The sequence below is a fragment of the Notolepis coatsorum genome (genome assembly GCF_963971535.1).
Source record: "Notolepis coatsorum genome assembly, chromosome: 4".
Taxonomy (NCBI): domain Eukaryota; kingdom Metazoa; phylum Chordata; class Actinopteri; order Aulopiformes; family Paralepididae; genus Notolepis; species Notolepis coatsorum.
Genome location: NC_140168.1, coordinates 108990924 through 109009561, shown reverse-complemented (window position 1 = coordinate 109009561; position 18638 = coordinate 108990924). Strand labels below are relative to the sequence as shown.

The following is an 18638-nucleotide window of genomic DNA, read 5'->3' as shown; positions in this document are numbered from 1 at the left end:
GAACACCCTTCTAGACTCTTTATAACCACTATACCTCTCTGGGAACACCCTTCTAGACTCTTTATAACCACTATACCTCTGAGAACACCCTTCTAGACTCTTTATAACCACTATACCTCTCTGGGAACACCCTTCTAGACTCTTTATAACCACTATACCTCTGAGAACACCCTTCTAGACTCTTTATAACCACTATACCTCTCTGGGAACACCCTTCTAGACTCTTTATAACCACTATACCTCTCTGGGAACACCCTTCTAGACTCTTTATAACCACTATACCTCTGGGAACACCCTTCTAGACTCTTTATAACCACTATACCTCTCTGGGAACACCCTTCTAGACTCTTTATAACCACTATACCTCTCTGGGAACACCCTTCTAGACTCTTTATAACCACTATACCTCTGAGAACACCCTTCTAGACTCTTTATAACCACTATACCTCTCTGAGAACACCCTTCTAGACTCTTTATAACCACTATACCTCTCTGGGAACACCCTTCTAGACTCTTTATAACCACTATACCTCTGAGAACACCCTTCTAGACTCTTTATAACCACTATACCTCTCTGGGAACACCCTTCTAGACTCTTTATAACCACTATACCTCTGGGAACACCCTTCTAGACTCTTTATAACCACTATACCTCTCTGGGAACACCCTTCTAGACTCTTTATAACCACTATACCTCTCTGGGAACACCCTTCTAGACTCTTTATAACCACTATACCTCTGAGAACACCCTTCTAGACTCTTTATAACCACTATACCTCTCTGAGAACACCCTTCTAGACTCTTTATAACCACTATACCTCTCTGGGAACACCCTTCTAGACTCTTTATAACCACTATACCTCTCTGGGAACACCCTTCTAGACTCTTTATAACCACTATACCTCTGGGAACACCCTTCTAGACTCTTTATAACCACTATACCTCTGAGAACACCCTTCTAGACTCTTTATAACCACTATACCTCTGAGAACACCCTTCTAGACTCTTTATAACCACTATACCTCTCTGGGAACACCCTTCTAGACTCTTTATAACCACTATACCTCTGGGAACACCCTTCTAGACTCTTTATAACCACTATACCTCTCTGGGAACACCCTTCTAGACTCTTTATAACCACTATACCTCTCTGGGAACACCCTTCTAGACTCTTTATAACCACTATACCTCTGAGAACACCCTTCTAGACTCTTTATAACCACTATACCTCTCTGGGAACACCCTTCTAGACTCTTTATAACCACTATACCTCTGAGAACACCCTTCTAGACTCTTTATAACCACTATACCTCTCTGGGAACACCCTTCTAGACTCTTTATAACCACTATACCTCTCTGGGAACACCCTTCTAGACTCTTTATAACCACTATACCTCTGGGAACACCCTTCTAGACTCTTTATAACCACTATACCTCTCTGGGAACACCCTTCTAGACTCTTTATAACCACTATACCTCTCTGGGAACACCCTTCTAGACTCTTTATAACCACTATACCTCTGAGAACACCCTTCTAGACTCTTTATAACCACTATACCTCTCTGAGAACACCCTTCTAGACTCTTTATAACCACTATACCTCTCTGGGAACACCCTTCTAGACTCTTTATAACCACTATACCTCTGAGAACACCCTTCTAGACTCTTTATAACCACTATACCTCTCTGGGAACACCCTTCTAGACTCTTTATAACCACTATACCTCTGGGAACACCCTTCTAGACTCTTTATAACCACTATACCTCTGAGAACACCCTTCTAGACTCTTTATAACCACTATACCTCTCTGAGAACACCCTTCTAGACTCTTTATAACCACTATACCTCTCTGGGAACACCCTTCTAGACTCTTTATAACCACTATACCTCTCTGGGAACACCCTTCTAGACTCTTTATAACCACTATACCTCTCTGGGAACACCCTTCTAGACTCTTTATAACCACTATACCTCTCTGGGAACACCCTTCTAGACTCTTTATAACCACTATACCTCTGGGAACACCCTTCTAGACTCTTTATAACCACTATACCTCTGAGAACACCCTTCTAGACTCTTTATAACCACTATACCTCTGGGAACACCCTTCTAGACTCTTTATAACCACTATACCTCTCTGGGAACACCCTTCTAGATTCTTTATAACCACTATACCTCTCTGGGAACACCACTGGGCTGGCAAGGGTGACTAAGAAGCTCTTTTTGGGGCATGTCTGTATTATTTGACAGGACATTAAGGAAAGGAAAGCAGGGGACGAGGGAAGAGAGGACAACGGGACACGACGCTCTCAGGCTGGACATTCACGAAGCTGGTGTGACATCATGTGAGGACCCACAATGCAACGGCTCAACATGGTGCACAGAATAATCAATCACATGGCCAACTATTTTCCCAGTGTTAGGGAATCACACAGCCACAGAACCAGATCTAGCTCCTGTAGGTGTAGAGAACAAAGATGGGGCCGTTCTCATGTGCACAGGAGCACAGGAGTGGAATGAGTTGCCTTTGACCATCAAACAGGGCGTGAACCTGTATAGTTTCAAGGTGAATGTTAGGAAATGGCTCCTAGAAAATGTCCCAGAGTAAACTCAGGAGACAGTGGATGGAGGCGTACTGCTTTAGTGTAGAGATCTGTACATATCTTATTAACAATGTTTTATTTTTTTATACTTTTAGCAATATACCGTTAGGCTGATGCTGTTTATGTAAATACTATGTACTGCTGAGACCAAGGACCACAATGGAAATAAGTATGTGCATTTTTTGTGCCATCGTTGATAATTTTAGGATGCATGACTTATTTATTTATGTATTTATTATATTTTAATAATAATTAGTCAAATAAACTAAACTAAACTAAACATGCACATCGCTCTTCTTCTGTGATCACAGGCAGCCTGCTGTAATGAGGATGGCTTGGCGAAAACGCACCACTGCCCCCTAGTGTATCGCATTGACTGAGCACTCATATTGGAGCAAGACTCCAAGGAAAACACACAAATCTCCTATCGAGCGGCTAAACGCTGATGTGAGGACCGTCACCTGGCCGGGGACCTAGCTAGCTAACGTCTAATGGGTTGCCGGTGTGGTACTGACGTTAGTGTTGCCGGTGTGGTACTGACGTTAGTGTTGCCGGTGTGGTACTGACGTTAGTGTTGCCGGTGTGGTACTGACGTTAGTGTTGCCGGTGTGGTACTGACGTTAGTGTTGCCGGTGTGGTACTGACGTTAGTGTTGCCGGTGTGGTACTGACGTTAGTGTTGCCGGTGTGGTACTGACGTTAGTGTTGCCGGTGTGGTACTGACGTTAGTGTTGCCGGTGTGGTACTGACGTTAGTGTTGCCGGTGTGGTACTGACGTTAGTGTTGCCAAAGACAGGACAGTAGTGGCTAGAAGGCATTACAGCCTCTGACCTCACATGACCTCCGAGGTCCTCACATGACCCCCATGATCGACCTTTAGAAATGTCCCCCATTACAGGGTGGCTACGTGGCATAGTGGGCAAGGCACTCGCCACGAAATGCTGGAGACGCTGGGCTCGTCAGTTCGAGCCCAGCGCTCCACATTGCTTTCAGTTTAGCTGGTCGTCCGTACTAATACACATTGGCCGTATTAGGGGGTGGGAAACTGAAGGGTGGGGATCGGGCGTTGTGGACAGCGACTCCTACAGGTCGGTTGGTGCGCCTGCACAGTAGAATCAGGAAGTGTCGGGGGCAGCGTGAGCCTCCCACGCGTTACTCCTCGTCACTGAGAGATCGAGCTGCGCAGGTGAAAAGATGCGACTGCTGTTACCTCAAGTACCGGAGGGGACTTGTGCTATGTATGACTTAGTCCACATTGCAGCCGGCTTGTGGGAGGCAAGAAACAGCGTTCGTGACAGGGGAGGGTTGAATTGGATGATACGAAATTGGGATGGGAGAAAATATAGAAAAATGGGAGAAAAAGTGGATAAAAAAAAAAAAAATGTCCCCCATTACGTGATCCAGTATTGCCGCTTTTGCACTGCATGGTACCTACTCGACTCTACTCGCTTTTGGTACTTTGTTTGTTTTCCACTGCAGGTAGTACCCCCCCCCCCCACCCCCCACCCCCTCCAGTGTAGCTGGTCATCATAACGAGGGCGCCGTGACGTCATCTTCAACGCGACACACACGCATCCAATAGAGGATTTCGAAGCTAGCTATGAAGCTATGAAACCAGTGCCATTATTAGCTAATGTACGCCAGCGGCAATGCTAACGGTTATAATGGGAAATCCCTGTCACATAAGCTAACAAAACTAGTGATCTTTTTGTGAAACTAAACTCTTTGTTCTTGGTGGTCAATTGTGTTGCTTTTGTTTCATCAATAAACGAGGCAGAATACACTGTGAATTTATCTTTTTTTGTTTATTGCACTTTGTTCTCGCTGCAAACAAATAACGAATGCTAATGTTTAGTAGTCGCGAGGCTATTTAAAGATGGCGGGTTTGTGTTTTGTGCAGGACGTCCCCTGTGTAGCGCAATGATGACGACGTAGGGACGATTCTCTCTTCTGACCAATCAGCGGTCTGCAGTGTTTCAGGTCACTTTCTGGTATCACGTCTCTACCAGCTTGGAACCTCGACAGAGGAGGTACTAAAAAGTAGAGTAGAGTTGAGTCGAGTAGGTACCATGCAGTGGAAAAGCAGCAAATGTGCCTCAACCCTTTCACTACCACACTACAGAAGGTTAACCGTTCACTACCACACTACAGAAGGTTAACCCTTTCACTACCACACTACAGAAGGTTAACCCTTTCACTACCACACTACAGAAGGTTAACCCTTTCACTACCACACTACAGAAGGTTAACCTTCCACTACCACACTACAGAAGGTTAACCTTTCACTACCACACTACAGAAGGTTAACCTTTCACTACCACACTACAGAAGGTTAACCGTTCACTACCACACTACAGAAGGTTAACCCTTTCACTACCACACTACAGAAGGTTAACCTTTCACTACCACACTACAGAAGGTTAACCCTTTCACTACCACACTACAGAAGGTTAACCCTTTCACTACCACACTACAGAAGGTTAACCCTTCACTACCACACTACACGTCTGTAGTGTGGTAGTGAAATGGTTAATGCGACGGGCCACCAGCCCTCTCTGACCTGTGTTGGCGCTGGGGGCCAGGCGGCACTGGTAGAAGGTCTGGAGGAGGAGCCAGCCCACTCTGCGGCTCGGCCAACCACGGAGCACCGCGGCGATGACATCATTAAGGCCCAGGAGGGGGACCCTCCCCCGGGCGGTCAGGTAGGCGAGGACGAAGCACGTCTTCTCCATGTCCGTCTGGACACAGAGGACACATAATGGACAAGAGGACACACAGGACACATAATGGACAAGAGGACACACAGGACAAATAATGGACAAGAGGACACATAATGGACAAGACACACATGACACATAATGGACAAGAGGACACACAGGACACATAATGGACAAGAGGACACACAATGGACAAGAGGACACACAGGACACATAATGGACAAGAGGACACATAATGGACAAGAGGACACACAGGACACATAATGGACAAGAGGACACATAATGGACAAGAGGACACACAGGACACATAATGGACAAGAGGACACATAATGGACAAGAGGACACACAGGACACATAATGGACAAGAGGACACATAATGGACAAGAGGACACATAATGGACAAGAGGACACACAGGACACATAATGGACAAGAGGACACATAATGGACAAGACACACATGACACATAATGGACAAGACACACATGACACATAATGGACAAGAGGACACACAGGACACATAATGGACAAGAGGACACAAGACACATAATGGACAAGAGGACACACAAGACACAATGGACAAGAGGACACACAAGACACACAATGGACGAGAGGACACACAAGACACACAATGGACGAGAGGACACACAAGACACACAATGGACGAGAGGACACACAAGACACACAATGGGCGAGAGGACACACAAGACACATAATGGACAAGAGGACACACATGACACAATGGACAAGAGGACACACAGGACACATAATGGACAAGAGGACACATAATGGACAAGACACACATGACACATAATGGACAAGAGGACACACAAGACACATAATGGACAAGAGGACACACAAGACACAATGGACAAGAGGACACACAATGGACAAGAGGACACACAATGGACGAGAGGACACACAAGACACACAATGGACGAGAGGACACACAAGACACATAATGGACAAGAGGACACACATGACACATAATGGACAAGAGGACACATAATGGACAAGAGGACACACATGACACATAATGGACAAGAGGACACATAATGGACAAGACACACATGACACATAATGGACAAGACACACATGACACATAATGGACAAGAGGACACACAAGACACAATGGACAAGAGGACACACAGGACACAATGGACAAGAGGACACACAGGACACAATGGACAAGAGGACACACAATGGACAAGAGGACACACACGACACATAATGGACAAGAGGACACACAATGGACAAGAGGACACATAATGGACAAGAGGACACACAATGGACAAGAGGACACATAATGGACAAGACACACAGGACACAATGGACAAGAGGACACACAATGGACAAGACACACAGGACACATCCACATAATGGACAAGAGGACACAAGAGGAGTGTGTGTGTGTGTGTGTGTACCTCTGTGACATGGGCGATTCGGTCGATCTCTGTATCCAACAACTCTGACAGACACTTGGCGATTCCCTCGTACAGATCCACTTCATTATCCTGCGACAAATCATTGACGAGCACAAACAAATACAGCCTCTATTAATAATTAATTTTTTTAATGGTGCATTTATATAGCAGCTTTTATCCAAAGCCCTTTACAATTTGTTCCTCACATTTGACCCATTCACTCACACACTCACACACCCACGGCAGAGGCGACCATGCAAGGTGCGGGGTAACTGTACATTGGGGGGGGGTTGGGTTAGGACTAGGCCTGCCGCGATAAGCAATAAATCGATTAATCGGCGCGATAATTAAAATGAATGCAATGATTTTGACGGGCGATTAATTGCTATTTGCGCGTTTGTTTTAATGAGGCGGAACCAGTACCCCTTGTCAGTCACTCCGTGTGGGGAGGCGGGCCGCTGGCGTTACTAGAGCACAGCACGGGAGCTCCTGTGAGCACATAGCTTAACTACATTTCTCAATAGTGTTGCTCCTTTTAACCAAGTAGCGTTCTTTGTAATGTAGCTATTTTTAGACCCAAGTAGTTACTCGCTACTGCCCGGAGAAACTGGACTGCTAAATAAAGATTAAAGATCTAGCGTTGATGCTATCAACATTAGCTAAATAGCTAACAAACTAAATACAATGTATGGCATAGCTACAAAACACAATAACGTTAATACAATTACATGCATCATTGTTTACAATGAACGGGTGGGGCTAGTCAAAGGACTGGACACGGGGACAAGTTAAACATGAATTTATTTATTATAAGGTAGTTTAGAGTCATGCCTACGCACCACAGGGCTATTCTATTATATACTGCTTTGACGCTTCCTCCTCATCGTTGATTGCCTGTAGTAGCTGCATCTAACGTTAGTAGCTAACGTTAAAACTAATCTAAAGTTAGTTGTTCACCAACAATCTCAACATTTGGTTTATCATCAAAAACACAGAAACACAGAACCGGACGAGACAAATTGTCCGCTCATACGTTCTGCTAGAATAATAACAACAATACTTCCGGTCGGTGGGTTTCAAAATAAAAGTCTAAAACACCGGAAAAGACGTTTATTTTGTACAGCGTTTTCCTCCACGAGTACTCGAGTGCATCATGTGATCAATGGATCTGGATTATTTTTGCCCATCCCTAGTTTATCCTGTGCTGAAGTCTCCATTCCAATAGAGATAGTATATATTTTGGTGTTTATTTGATTATTGTTTCACTGCCTTTTTATTTATTACGTTTCCACAGTTTTTTCCTCATACTTTATTAACATTTTGTACATGGTACCGCAAGGTACATTAACAATACATGTACATGTTAAAAGGATGACACAAAAAGCCAGACAGAGGGCTTGTTTCCAGTTTCAGTGTTTTATAATAAACAATCAAACTGAGAATTTTTTTATTTTGGATATTTAAAATGTCTTCCAATGTTAAATAAAGGTTTATTGCACTTTGAAACGGTTTCCTTGCATTATTATGCTATTATTATATTAGTAAAAAAAATAAAAAGGTTAATTGAAAATTTTTGGGAAATACATTTCTCAAAAAAATATTCTCTCAAAACCGCAATAATATCGCTTATATCGCAATAATTTTCAGGGACAATTAATCGCCCAGCAAAATGTGTTATCCTGACAGGTCTAGTTAGGACATTTACAGGGGCCAGTTTCGAATTGCAGTCTCCCGTAGGTGCTCTTTGAGAGTGATTTTGAAAGTGGGTAGTGATTCACATTCCTTTACAGCTGTGTGTAGGGTGTTCCACATTGATGTGGCATAATTGCAAAACGTGTTTAGTCCCTTGTTTGAGCCGAATCTGGGTTTAACATGATTTGTGGAGCTCCCTCTGGTGTTGTGGTCGTGGTATTCACTGACCTTTGGGAAGTATTTTGACATGTACATGGGTACCTTGGTCGTGTAGTGTATCTTGTAGACCAGGCCCATTGCACGTTGCTGTACTCTGTCGTCTACTCTAAGCCATCCTAGGTTGTCAAAGTGGGCAGGGGTGAGGTGGGTTCTAGGAGTAAGGTCAAGCAGTAGTCTGACCAGTTTGTTTTGTGATGTTTGTAATTTAGTTTTTAGCGCCTTTGAGGTGCTTTGGTACCATGAGGTGCAAGCATAGTCGTAGTACCCTTGAATGAGTGCTCCTGCCAGAGTCTTCAGGGTATTCTTGTTTACCAGAGAGGAGATCCGGTACAAGAATCTAGTTCGTTGGTTGACTTTTTTGATTACATTGGATGCCCTTTTGTCACAGGAAAGATTTTCCTCTACGATGGAACCTAGGTATGTTATATTCATACTGGCCAATTGCGTTTCGCTCAGCCATTATGAGATATCTCCAGCACCTACTGTGCGTGTGAAAAATTGCACATGCACGTCACTTGCACGTGACCACGCCTACTCCCGTGCGTGCCTCTACAAGACACAGGAAGTGGTCACGTCCACGCCCTTCCTTATTTTTTTCCATCCGTGGATCAGCTATATGCACTTCAACCAGGTGGAACGTTGTTATGAAGCAAAGGGAGAGATTACGCAATGTTGGACTTTCGCCAGAGGTTCGCCAGCCCACGTACCCTTCTCGGCACGTCCGGACGGAACGTCGGTCCTATACTGAACTTTCCTCGTCTCTTGGCAGTGGACCGATGGGCTACACGCGGTGTTTGGCAGTCGAGCCACGCCGCGCTCAGGTAGGACCGACAACGCCATGCGTTGGTACTAGCAGGTAGGACCGACAACGCCATGCGTTGGTACTAGCATATTCAATACTACTCGTTGTCTCGTGAGACGACCGGGCGATGTATTGGCGCGGGGGGCTGGGTATTTGGATGAATGTGGTCAACATGACTCGTTGTTGAATGTTTTTCCAATTATCCTGGCTCACGCAGATACTGCTAATGCTAATGTTTTTGGGGCACCGTTCCCATGTGTCCCGCCGGGACTGTCTTTAGTTTTCCCTCCGCTTAACCATTTCATTGCTGACGGTCAATCAGTGTCTAATGTTGGGGGTTTGGCTGAGGCTTATTTACCCTTTACACGGGTGAATGGTCTGACAACAGGGCCCAGGACAGGTGTGCCGTGCTTAGAGAAGCAAGTGGCATCGGTTCTTTGCCCTGGCATGGTAGAACGGTATCCCGCCCGGAAGCCGATGGCAGAGGGCGAGTCGGCCCGGCACGTGGCTGAGTGGGCTGATGAGGCTTATACCGCCGCAGTACAGAATTTAGCAGAAACTAATAACATTGCTCAATTGGCTGCTTTTCTGTCAAAAATGGTGTCAGGTCTTAGGGCCAGCCGACGTCAAAACCATGGCGCGGGGTTTTGAGGTTATTCAGCTTTTGACCCAGCCGCAAGCTATAACCGCAGGGAGGGCTAGGATGCTGTCGACTCTTATTCACAGGCATCTTTGGTTGGAGCAATCTCCCCTTGAGGAGGGGAGAGACTTTTTGGTCTGTCCACGGAGGCGTGGGCGGTATTTGACCAGGGCCCCACACCACGCAGCCAGAGGTGAGAGCACGGTCTCGCCAGCGGCTGCCGTGAGGCCCCCGACCGTGTCCCCGCCTGGGATAACCTGGACACAAAGATAACAGGTTGTCACGGTGCCGACAGCCTCGGCGGCCGAGGGATCGGCTATATTAGATGGGCATGCCCTGAAAAACCGTTGCCATCTAGCTGTGTCTAGCATGCTCTCCGGTCACCCCCCCCCCCCCCCCCCGCTACACTACGGGACTCAAGGCTCTGATTTGTCCCCTTTGGCTGCGGGCCGCGTTCTTCCAGTGAAGCGCAAGCGGCCCCACATATCACTTCTCATGGAGACAGGGGCTGACACCCAGTTGCTAGCTAGGCCTGGGTCTGTCTATGAGAATGCTGTGCTGTCAGGAGGCTCCCACGCCACACGTCCTGCGTCTGTGTTTGGTGAGCCTGGTGTTGTATCCGACGACGGAGCAGGGTTCCCTGTATCTAAACATTTTTGTCAGAGGGGGAACCCTAGGCCCAGGAGGTCGCAGCGCGGGTTCCCCCAGCCCCGCCCTCGCCAGGCTGGGTATTACGTTAGTGCCTCCCCCGTCCGGACTTCCAATCCTAGCAGCGGTAGTGAGTCAGGCACGCGTAATTTGAGTGGTAGTAATATCACTACAGGGCTACGGTGTGTAGGGACTCACCCTATCGGGCAGCGTGGGGACCACACACCATGCATGTCCAGCTGCAGAGCAGGCTGTCCCCAGCAAGCTAAGCCGGGAAGATGCTCAGTGGGGGAGCCTCATTCACCGGGGGTGATGGTCGCTCCCCCCGTATCAGACCGGGTGCGATTGCCTCATTGGTAGGGTCAGGGTGCGATATCCCGGCTCCGCGAGACACCCTGCTCGTGAGGTTAGTGAGACCAAGGTTTGCAATGCACAGCGGGAGGGACCGGGCCACGTATCTACGATTCCTAGCGGACCAGCGCCAGTTGGCTGCGGGGGCGCTTTGGGATTATCACCACGTATGGTTACAGAAGTGCCATATGTCGGCGTGGATTGAGAGAACGCTGAGGGCGGGGCTTGTGTTGCAGTTTGCACACCCCCACCCTCCGTTTTCGGGTTTGGTACAGACTCTATTGTCAGGGTCCGCGGCAGTGACAGCCCTGGCCGAAGAGATTCGTTCTCTGGTGGCGAAGCAGGCCGTCGTCGTGGTCCTAAGGGAGGACGCGATGAGTGGCGTTTACTCCCAGTATTTTCTGGTGCCCAAGAAATCGGGAGGTGTCAGACACATACTGGACCTGTCTGCGTTCAATCGGTTGATTGTGGCGAGGAGGTTCAGAATGTTGACCATCAACCACCTGTTAAGCGCTGTCAGAGTGGGAGACTGGTTCACCTCCATAGACCTGAAGGATGCGTATTTTCACACCCCGATCTTCCCTCCTCACAGGAGATACCTACGCTTCCTGTTTCAGGGCATAGCGTACGAGTACCAGAGGCTGCCGTTCGGCTACTCTCTGGCTCCTCGCACATTCACCAAGTGCGTGGAGACCACGCTGGGACCTCTGCGTCGTCAGGGGATACACATTTTATTCTACCTCGACGACATTCTGGTCCTCAGCCGGTCAGAGGAGATCGCCAGGTGTCATACCAGGCAGGTGGTGGAATTCCTCACCAGTCTGGATTTTGCTGTGAACTGGAAGAAGAGTACCCCTCTTCCAAGTCAACAGGTGGAGTACTTGGGCTTGATTCTAAGCTCAAGGTCTATGAGGGCAACCCTCTCAGAGCGGCGGCGAGAGGATATTCTCAGCGCGCTCGGGAGGTTCCGTCCTGGCAGGACGGTTACGGCGCTGTCCGTGACGCGCCTGCTCGGTATGATGGCATCTGCTCAACCTGTGGTCCCTCTTGGCCTCCTCTTCATGAGGAGGATACAGAGGTGGTTTTTCTGTACGAAAATAGACCCTGTGAGAGGCAAGTGGAAGCAGCTGAAGGTTCCCGTGTCAGTACTGGGGGATCTCAACCACTGGGGGGGGGCCTGGGGCCTTCACCAGCGGGGTCCTAATGGGCAGCAGGCTATCATGTCACGTCTTCACCGACGCCTCCCTCACGGGATGGGAGGGCGTGTCGGACCGACGCAGTAGGGGGCAGCTGGCAAGACCATGCTGCCCGGTCTGCACTACATATCAATGTGTTGAAATTGAAGGCAGTGCTTCTAGTCCTCAAGCAGCTCGGCCACCTTGTGGTGGGCGAGCATGTTTTGATCAGGACGGACAGCACGACGTCAGCGTCGTATATCAACAGACAGGGAGGAGTACGCTCCCCCGTCTACACCGGGCGGCGGTCAAACTCTGGCTATGGGCATCTCTCAATCTGCGCAGCCTGAGGGCTCTCCACATCCCCGGCAGGGAGAATGTGGGTGCAGATGTGGTGTCGCGGAGCGGTCCTCACCCGGACGAGTGGGGACTACGTCCAGACATAGTCAGACAGGTCTGGAACCGATTCGGGGAGGCCACGGTGGACCTGTTTGCGAGCAGCGAGTCCCACCAGTGCCCCTTGTGTTTCTCGGTCGGTCGGAAGGACAACCCCTCTCTGGGAGTGGATGCCTTCTCGATGTATCCGTGGCTGCCCGGGATTCTGTACGTGTTCCCCCCGAATACACCTGATAGCTCAGCTGTTGGAGCGGGTACGTCGGGAGCGCAGGACTTTGATCCTGGTCGCGCCGGACCGGGGCACAGCTGTGTGGTTCCCGGCCCTGATTCAGCTCTTGGTGGCCCCGCCGTGGCCTGTTCCGGGGTCACCGCGGGCCCTCTCTCAGGCACGCGGAACGCTGTTTCTGCCTCCTGTTCTGGGGCAGCCTTTAATGGTTTGGCTGCTGAAAGGGTGAATCTGGAGGGGATGCGTCTTAACCCTACTGTGGTTAACACCATCCGGAACGCGCACGCTCCGTCCACTACCGTGGTTTACGCAGGGAAGTGGCGTATGTTTCAAGAGTGGTGTGAGGTTGGGGGTCTGGACCCGGTGTCATGCACCCTGGACTCGGTTCTTTCCTTCCTCCAGTCTATCCTGAACACTGTTCAGCCACCCTCTCGTGAGACGTTTCCTGCTTGGCGCACGGTGTCTCAAGCCTGTGGAACGTTCTCTGTCTCCGAGTTGGGACCTCCAACTGGTCCTGGGACGGTTGTCGGAGGCCCCGTTTGAGCCTCTTGAGCAGGCGCCATTGGATCGACTGTCCTTTAAGACCGCGTTCCTTTTGGCCATCACCTCCGCTAAGCGCGTGGGTGAGCTGTGTGCTCTCTCGGTACGGTCAGAGTGCCTGTCTATTCGGGCCGATAGCACCCCTATCTGAGGCCTAATGCAGTCTTCGTGCCAAAGAATATCCGGAGCTCTTATCGCTGCAGGGATATTGTGCTTCAGGCGTTTCACCCTCCTCCTCACGCTAGTGAGTTGGAGGCGAGCCTTCACCTGTTGTGTCCTGTCCGTGCGCTGAAGGTTTACCTTAGTCGCACGCGGGATCTCAGGGCTACCGATCAACTGTTTGTTTGTTACGGTGGCTCTCGCACAGGTAAGGCACTGTCCAAGCAACGCCTGTCACATTGGTTGTGTGAGGGCATTGCCCTTTGCTACACTTAGGCTGGACAGGTTCCCCCTGCGGGCGTCAGGGCACAGTCCACTCGTGGAGTGGCGGCCTCCGCTGCCCTGTTGGGGGGGGCCTCGGTGGAGGACATCTGCGCTGCGGCCTCCTGGTCCTCCCCGGGTCCTTTCGTTAGGTTTTACCTCATGGACATGACTGGGGGTTCTGTCTCCCAGGCAGTCCTGAGGTCCGGGACGCATCTATTCGTTTCCTAACGCATTTATGCTTCCGCGTTCGCGTTTTGCTAATCTGATTGGCCACTGCCGTTTTTGGTGCAATCTGATTGGCCACTGACGTTTCTGGTCATGTGACATGTGCACCCAATCCAGGGCTGTACGCTAAGCTTTTTCACTAGGGGCACACTTGCCCCTAAATTAGAAATTTAGGGGCAAAAAATATGTTTTAGGGGCAAATTTTTAAATAACAATTTTACCATTATAGTGCAAAAAAATATGTTCCTCCTGCCTCATTACTGTGGTCCTTTTATTTAACATTTAAGTGCTTTTGTTGTCAGGTTTGTATCTTTTATAATGAACCAACTAGGGCTGGGCGATATGGCCTAAATATGATATCACGATATTTTCTGACCTTTCGGCGATACACGATACACATCACAATGTTTTTCTTTTTTACCCCAAACAATTCATTATGAGGCTTACCAAGACAGTATGAGTTTGCAAGCTAACATTAAAGACAAAATAAAATACCCATGCATTTAGCATTTTTATATTATATATTAGATTTAGATTATTGGATTATTAGATTATATATTGCATATATTTAGCAATGAGATATTATATGATTTAGATATGAAATATGATGAATTGAAAATGGGGGACCCTGATGTAAACAAGACAAAAGTCTTTCTCTGGTCTGCATCCCCTTAACAATTGTATGTATTGAGCTGTACTGTACCCATTCTGCAATATGTTAATAAAGTTTTAAACCAATCAATCAATAAATAAATAGCATTTTAGCATTTTTATGAAACTACTGTATATTTGTATGTCTCTAAATGTTTTGATGAATTGAAAATGGAGGACCCTTATGTAAAAAAGCCGAAAGTCTCTCTGGTCTTCATCCTCCTGTACTGTATTGTACCCATTATGCAATCTGTTAATAAAGTTCTCATTCATTCATTCTGACGGAAAAACTGAATAATTTTGATTGACAGTAGAGTCTGCCAATTACGTCACAACGCTTGCACCCGCCCTGCTGTTCTTAGCACCAATCGGCAAGCGCATTCGTTTTTGACTTCCTGAATGCCCCGTGTGCTGACATCAACAAAGCTACTTACATTAGCTCCCCGCGGCCCACGAGTAGGAGACCAGTGCTCTGCAGGATGACTAAATGAGGCATAATGATTTTACCTCAACGAATGTTATAATAAAAGCCTTTCCATACATCTGTCTGATTGAAAACTTTATTAACAGACCGCGGAATGGGCATATCTCAGCACAGGCTGAGATATGAACGAGTAACGTGTGGACCAGATTGACGCGACACAAGGTTTACACAACAGCCCCCACCCCTTGTTTTATTGTATTTGTACCTGTACTACCTGCTGTCAGCTGTTTATCTCTCTCTGTGAGCTTGATTAGCTCACGTTAGCTAGCGTTAGCTCCGCGGCTAACCCTGAACTAAATCAATGACATCATTTCGAGTAGTTTTCACTGCACATAGAAGCAGCCAAACAGCGGGAGAATTTCGGGAGCATATGGCCAAAACCCAGTTAGGAACCATCGATTCCCATCCATACTACTAACTTTACTTTTCTTCATAGCTAAATCAGACAGTCAGCCAGTCTATCAGAGTGAGTGCTCAGTTGATTTTCCCCGCTGATCATACCTGAGTGCTCAGCGTCATCACACGCCTTGGATCATTTAGGAGTGAAAATGCGAATGCAAGGCTTGAAATCCCTACTCGCAAGCCCGCCCCCAAATATTATTTACCAATCGCAACGGCCAATTAAAGGGGCAATTTGCGATGAGATCATCGCAGCGTACAGCCCTGCAATCGTGTGACGCGCCCATTTCCGCCTCGACCAGCAGCAAACTACCTATCACTGGTTAAGCTTAGGCGACTCTTTCGAAGTTGGTTAAGGTTATAGTTTGGAATCAGGGCTGGTGTTCTATCGCCCTGCTCTAAGACAAACTCTAACCTTAACCAACTTCGAAAAAGTGCCTAAGCTTAACCGGCGAAAGAACTTGCCGTCACACGATTGGTGCGACCAGAAACATCAGTGGCCAATCAGAGTGCAAAACGCGTCCGGGACCTCTCCTGCATCCCGCCATCAGGTGGGCTAGCAGGTGTGTGTGGGTGTGGACCGCGGAGTGCTGTGTCACACGTGGTCCCGCTTGCACTGTGCGTTCTGGGGTGCCTGGTTCCTTTTTTCGCACATTGGTTGTAGTTGACTGCCTCCCCCCCCTTTGTTAGGACGGGCGGGTGGACGGGACTCCCCTCCTCCCTGGTAGGGGCTTACGGGCCCTCAGGGGGTGCATTTGACGTGGCCATGCGTCCGCTCTGCCCCTTTTGATCTCATAATGGCTCAGCGAGACGCGATTGGCCAGTATGAATATATAACGAAGGTTATCCTATAACCCTAGTTATATGAATACTGGCTGAGCGTCTCACTCTTCAGCGCCTTGAGGTCCCTTGGATGTTTTTCACGTATGGAATTCAAACTTGGAAGGGCGTGGACGTGACCACTTCCTGTGTCTTGTAGAGGCACGCAAGTGAGTAGGCGTGGTCACGTGCAAGTGACGTGCATGTGCAATTTTTCACGCGCACAGTAGGTGCTGGAGATGATATCTCATAATGGCAGAGCGAGACGCTCAGCCAGTATTCATAGGGTTATAGGATAACCTTCATTATTTCATCTTTCCTTGTGACAATATTGTCACCCACTGTAACTGAGAAGCCGTCAGTCTTGCTGAGTTTGTTATTTGAACCGAAGAGAATGGACTCTGTTTTACCCAGGTGTAAGGTTTGTTATCAGCGAGCCAGGTGCAGATTCTGCCGAGTTCAGAGCTGAGGGTTTTTTCAACCTGTAACTTGTTCTTGTCAGAGACCAGCAGGGCTGAGTCGTCCGCGAACAGGAAGAAGTTGCAGTCACAAGCTGACGACATGTCATTTGCATAAATTAGGAACTGCTATGTCTCGCAGTGGCATAGTGTCTTGACATAGTGTCTTGATTGATTGATTGAACATTTTATTAACAGATTGCAGAATGGGTACAATACAGTACGGCTCAATACACACAATTGATAAGGGGATACAGACCAGAGAAAGATTTTCGTCTTGTTTACATCAGGGTCCCCCATTTTCAATTCAAAACAATTCTCTATCAATCTCTCAAGAAAGAATCAACTAATTTCCTCTGAGGACAATAATGTTTATATTCAGTTATTAAAGGATCACGTCAACATGATGGGAAACACGCTTACCGTCTTCTCCAGAGTCGGACAAGAAGACAAGATACCAATTTCCTCTCTGTGCGTTCAGTAGAAAGCTATCCGGCTGCAAGCTAGCCTAGCTTAGCGCAAATGAGTGGAAGCGGGTGTGTAGCGGCTAGCCTAGCTTAAAATTCAGAGAGGTGTTTTTGGCCAACGCCTAGGCTAGCTTGCAGCCGGATAGCTTTCTACTGAACACACGGAGAGGAAATCCATCTTCTTGTCCGACTCTGGAGAATACAGTAATGCATTTCCCATAATGTTATGAATGTATAACTGAATCAAACCGCACTTTTTTACTCTGTCTATTCTATTTTATAATTTTTATTACTGAATGAAACCGTAAACAGAGAGGCCGATTGGGATGCTAGATCCTAATGTGAAAAACTGTGATTTACCTTACCTTGCTACCTCTCTATCTTTTTTTGCTCATGTATTCTTTATTGTTGTGAAGCACTTTGAACTGCAATTTCTGTATGAAAAGTGCTATACAAATAAAGTTATTATTATTATATCATTCCTTTTATTTATTTATTCACACTTTTTCCACATTCCCCTCCCCCCCAAAAACTGCATACTGCACCTTTAAATGGCGTCCTCTAGCCCTGTACCTGTATGCAGTTGGGAAGGAGGGCGAAGATCTTCTCCGCGGTGGACCGGAGGATGCTCCAGCAGTTGCTGGGGGGGCTGGGGAGGGCCATGGCCTGGGCGAGGCCCCGGAGCACGGCCAGACAGAGGGCCCCGTGCTGGGGCCGCAGCTCCTCACTAAACTGCTGCACGCCTAGGCTCTCCACGTACACCTGCAGCTTGTCCTCCGAGACGTGCTTCATCCAGACGCCCAGGGTCTCATACAGGTGGCCCCGCGTGTGGTACTGCTCAGAGCATCATGAGAGCATTCATATTAGTACAGTCATATTAGAGCATTCATATTAGAGCATTCATATTAGTACAGTCATATTAGAGCATTCATATTAGAGCATTCATATTAGTACAGTCATATTAGAGCATTCATATGTGTACATTCATACGAGTACATTCATATTAGTACATTACTATTAGTACATTAATATTTGTACAGGTGAATGTCATAGAGGGGATAAAGGCTAAAGGCTCTGAGTTAAGAGAATATTGTGAGCATTACCACAGAAACAGACCATGTTTGCACATTAACCTCTTAACTGGCACCGACCCGACCCCGGGACGTTTTGAGGACGATTTGCCCACCGGCGCGACGCGCCACTTTGCCGACCTCTAGCGGCTCGGGTCTGCATTTCTTTTAATACAATCTATATAGTGAATTAAAGCTATATTGTAGCCAAT

At 47.7% G+C, this 18638-nt stretch overlaps 1 protein-coding gene across 1 annotated transcript in view; it reads right to left on the bottom strand.

Moving 5' to 3' along the window:
- Window positions 1-18638, bottom strand: part of focad (focadhesin) — a gene marked incomplete at its 5' end in the record, with an annotated part of 227009 nt that overhangs the window by 22110 nt on the left and 186261 nt on the right. Inside the window, 3 exons of the mRNA XM_084312069.1 lie at window positions 5164-5341; window positions 6742-6831; window positions 17930-18190. Coding sequence (XP_084168195.1) covers window positions 5164-5341; window positions 6742-6831; window positions 17930-18190 — 529 coding nt within the window. The remainder of the gene's footprint in view (window positions 1-5163; window positions 5342-6741; window positions 6832-17929; window positions 18191-18638) is intronic.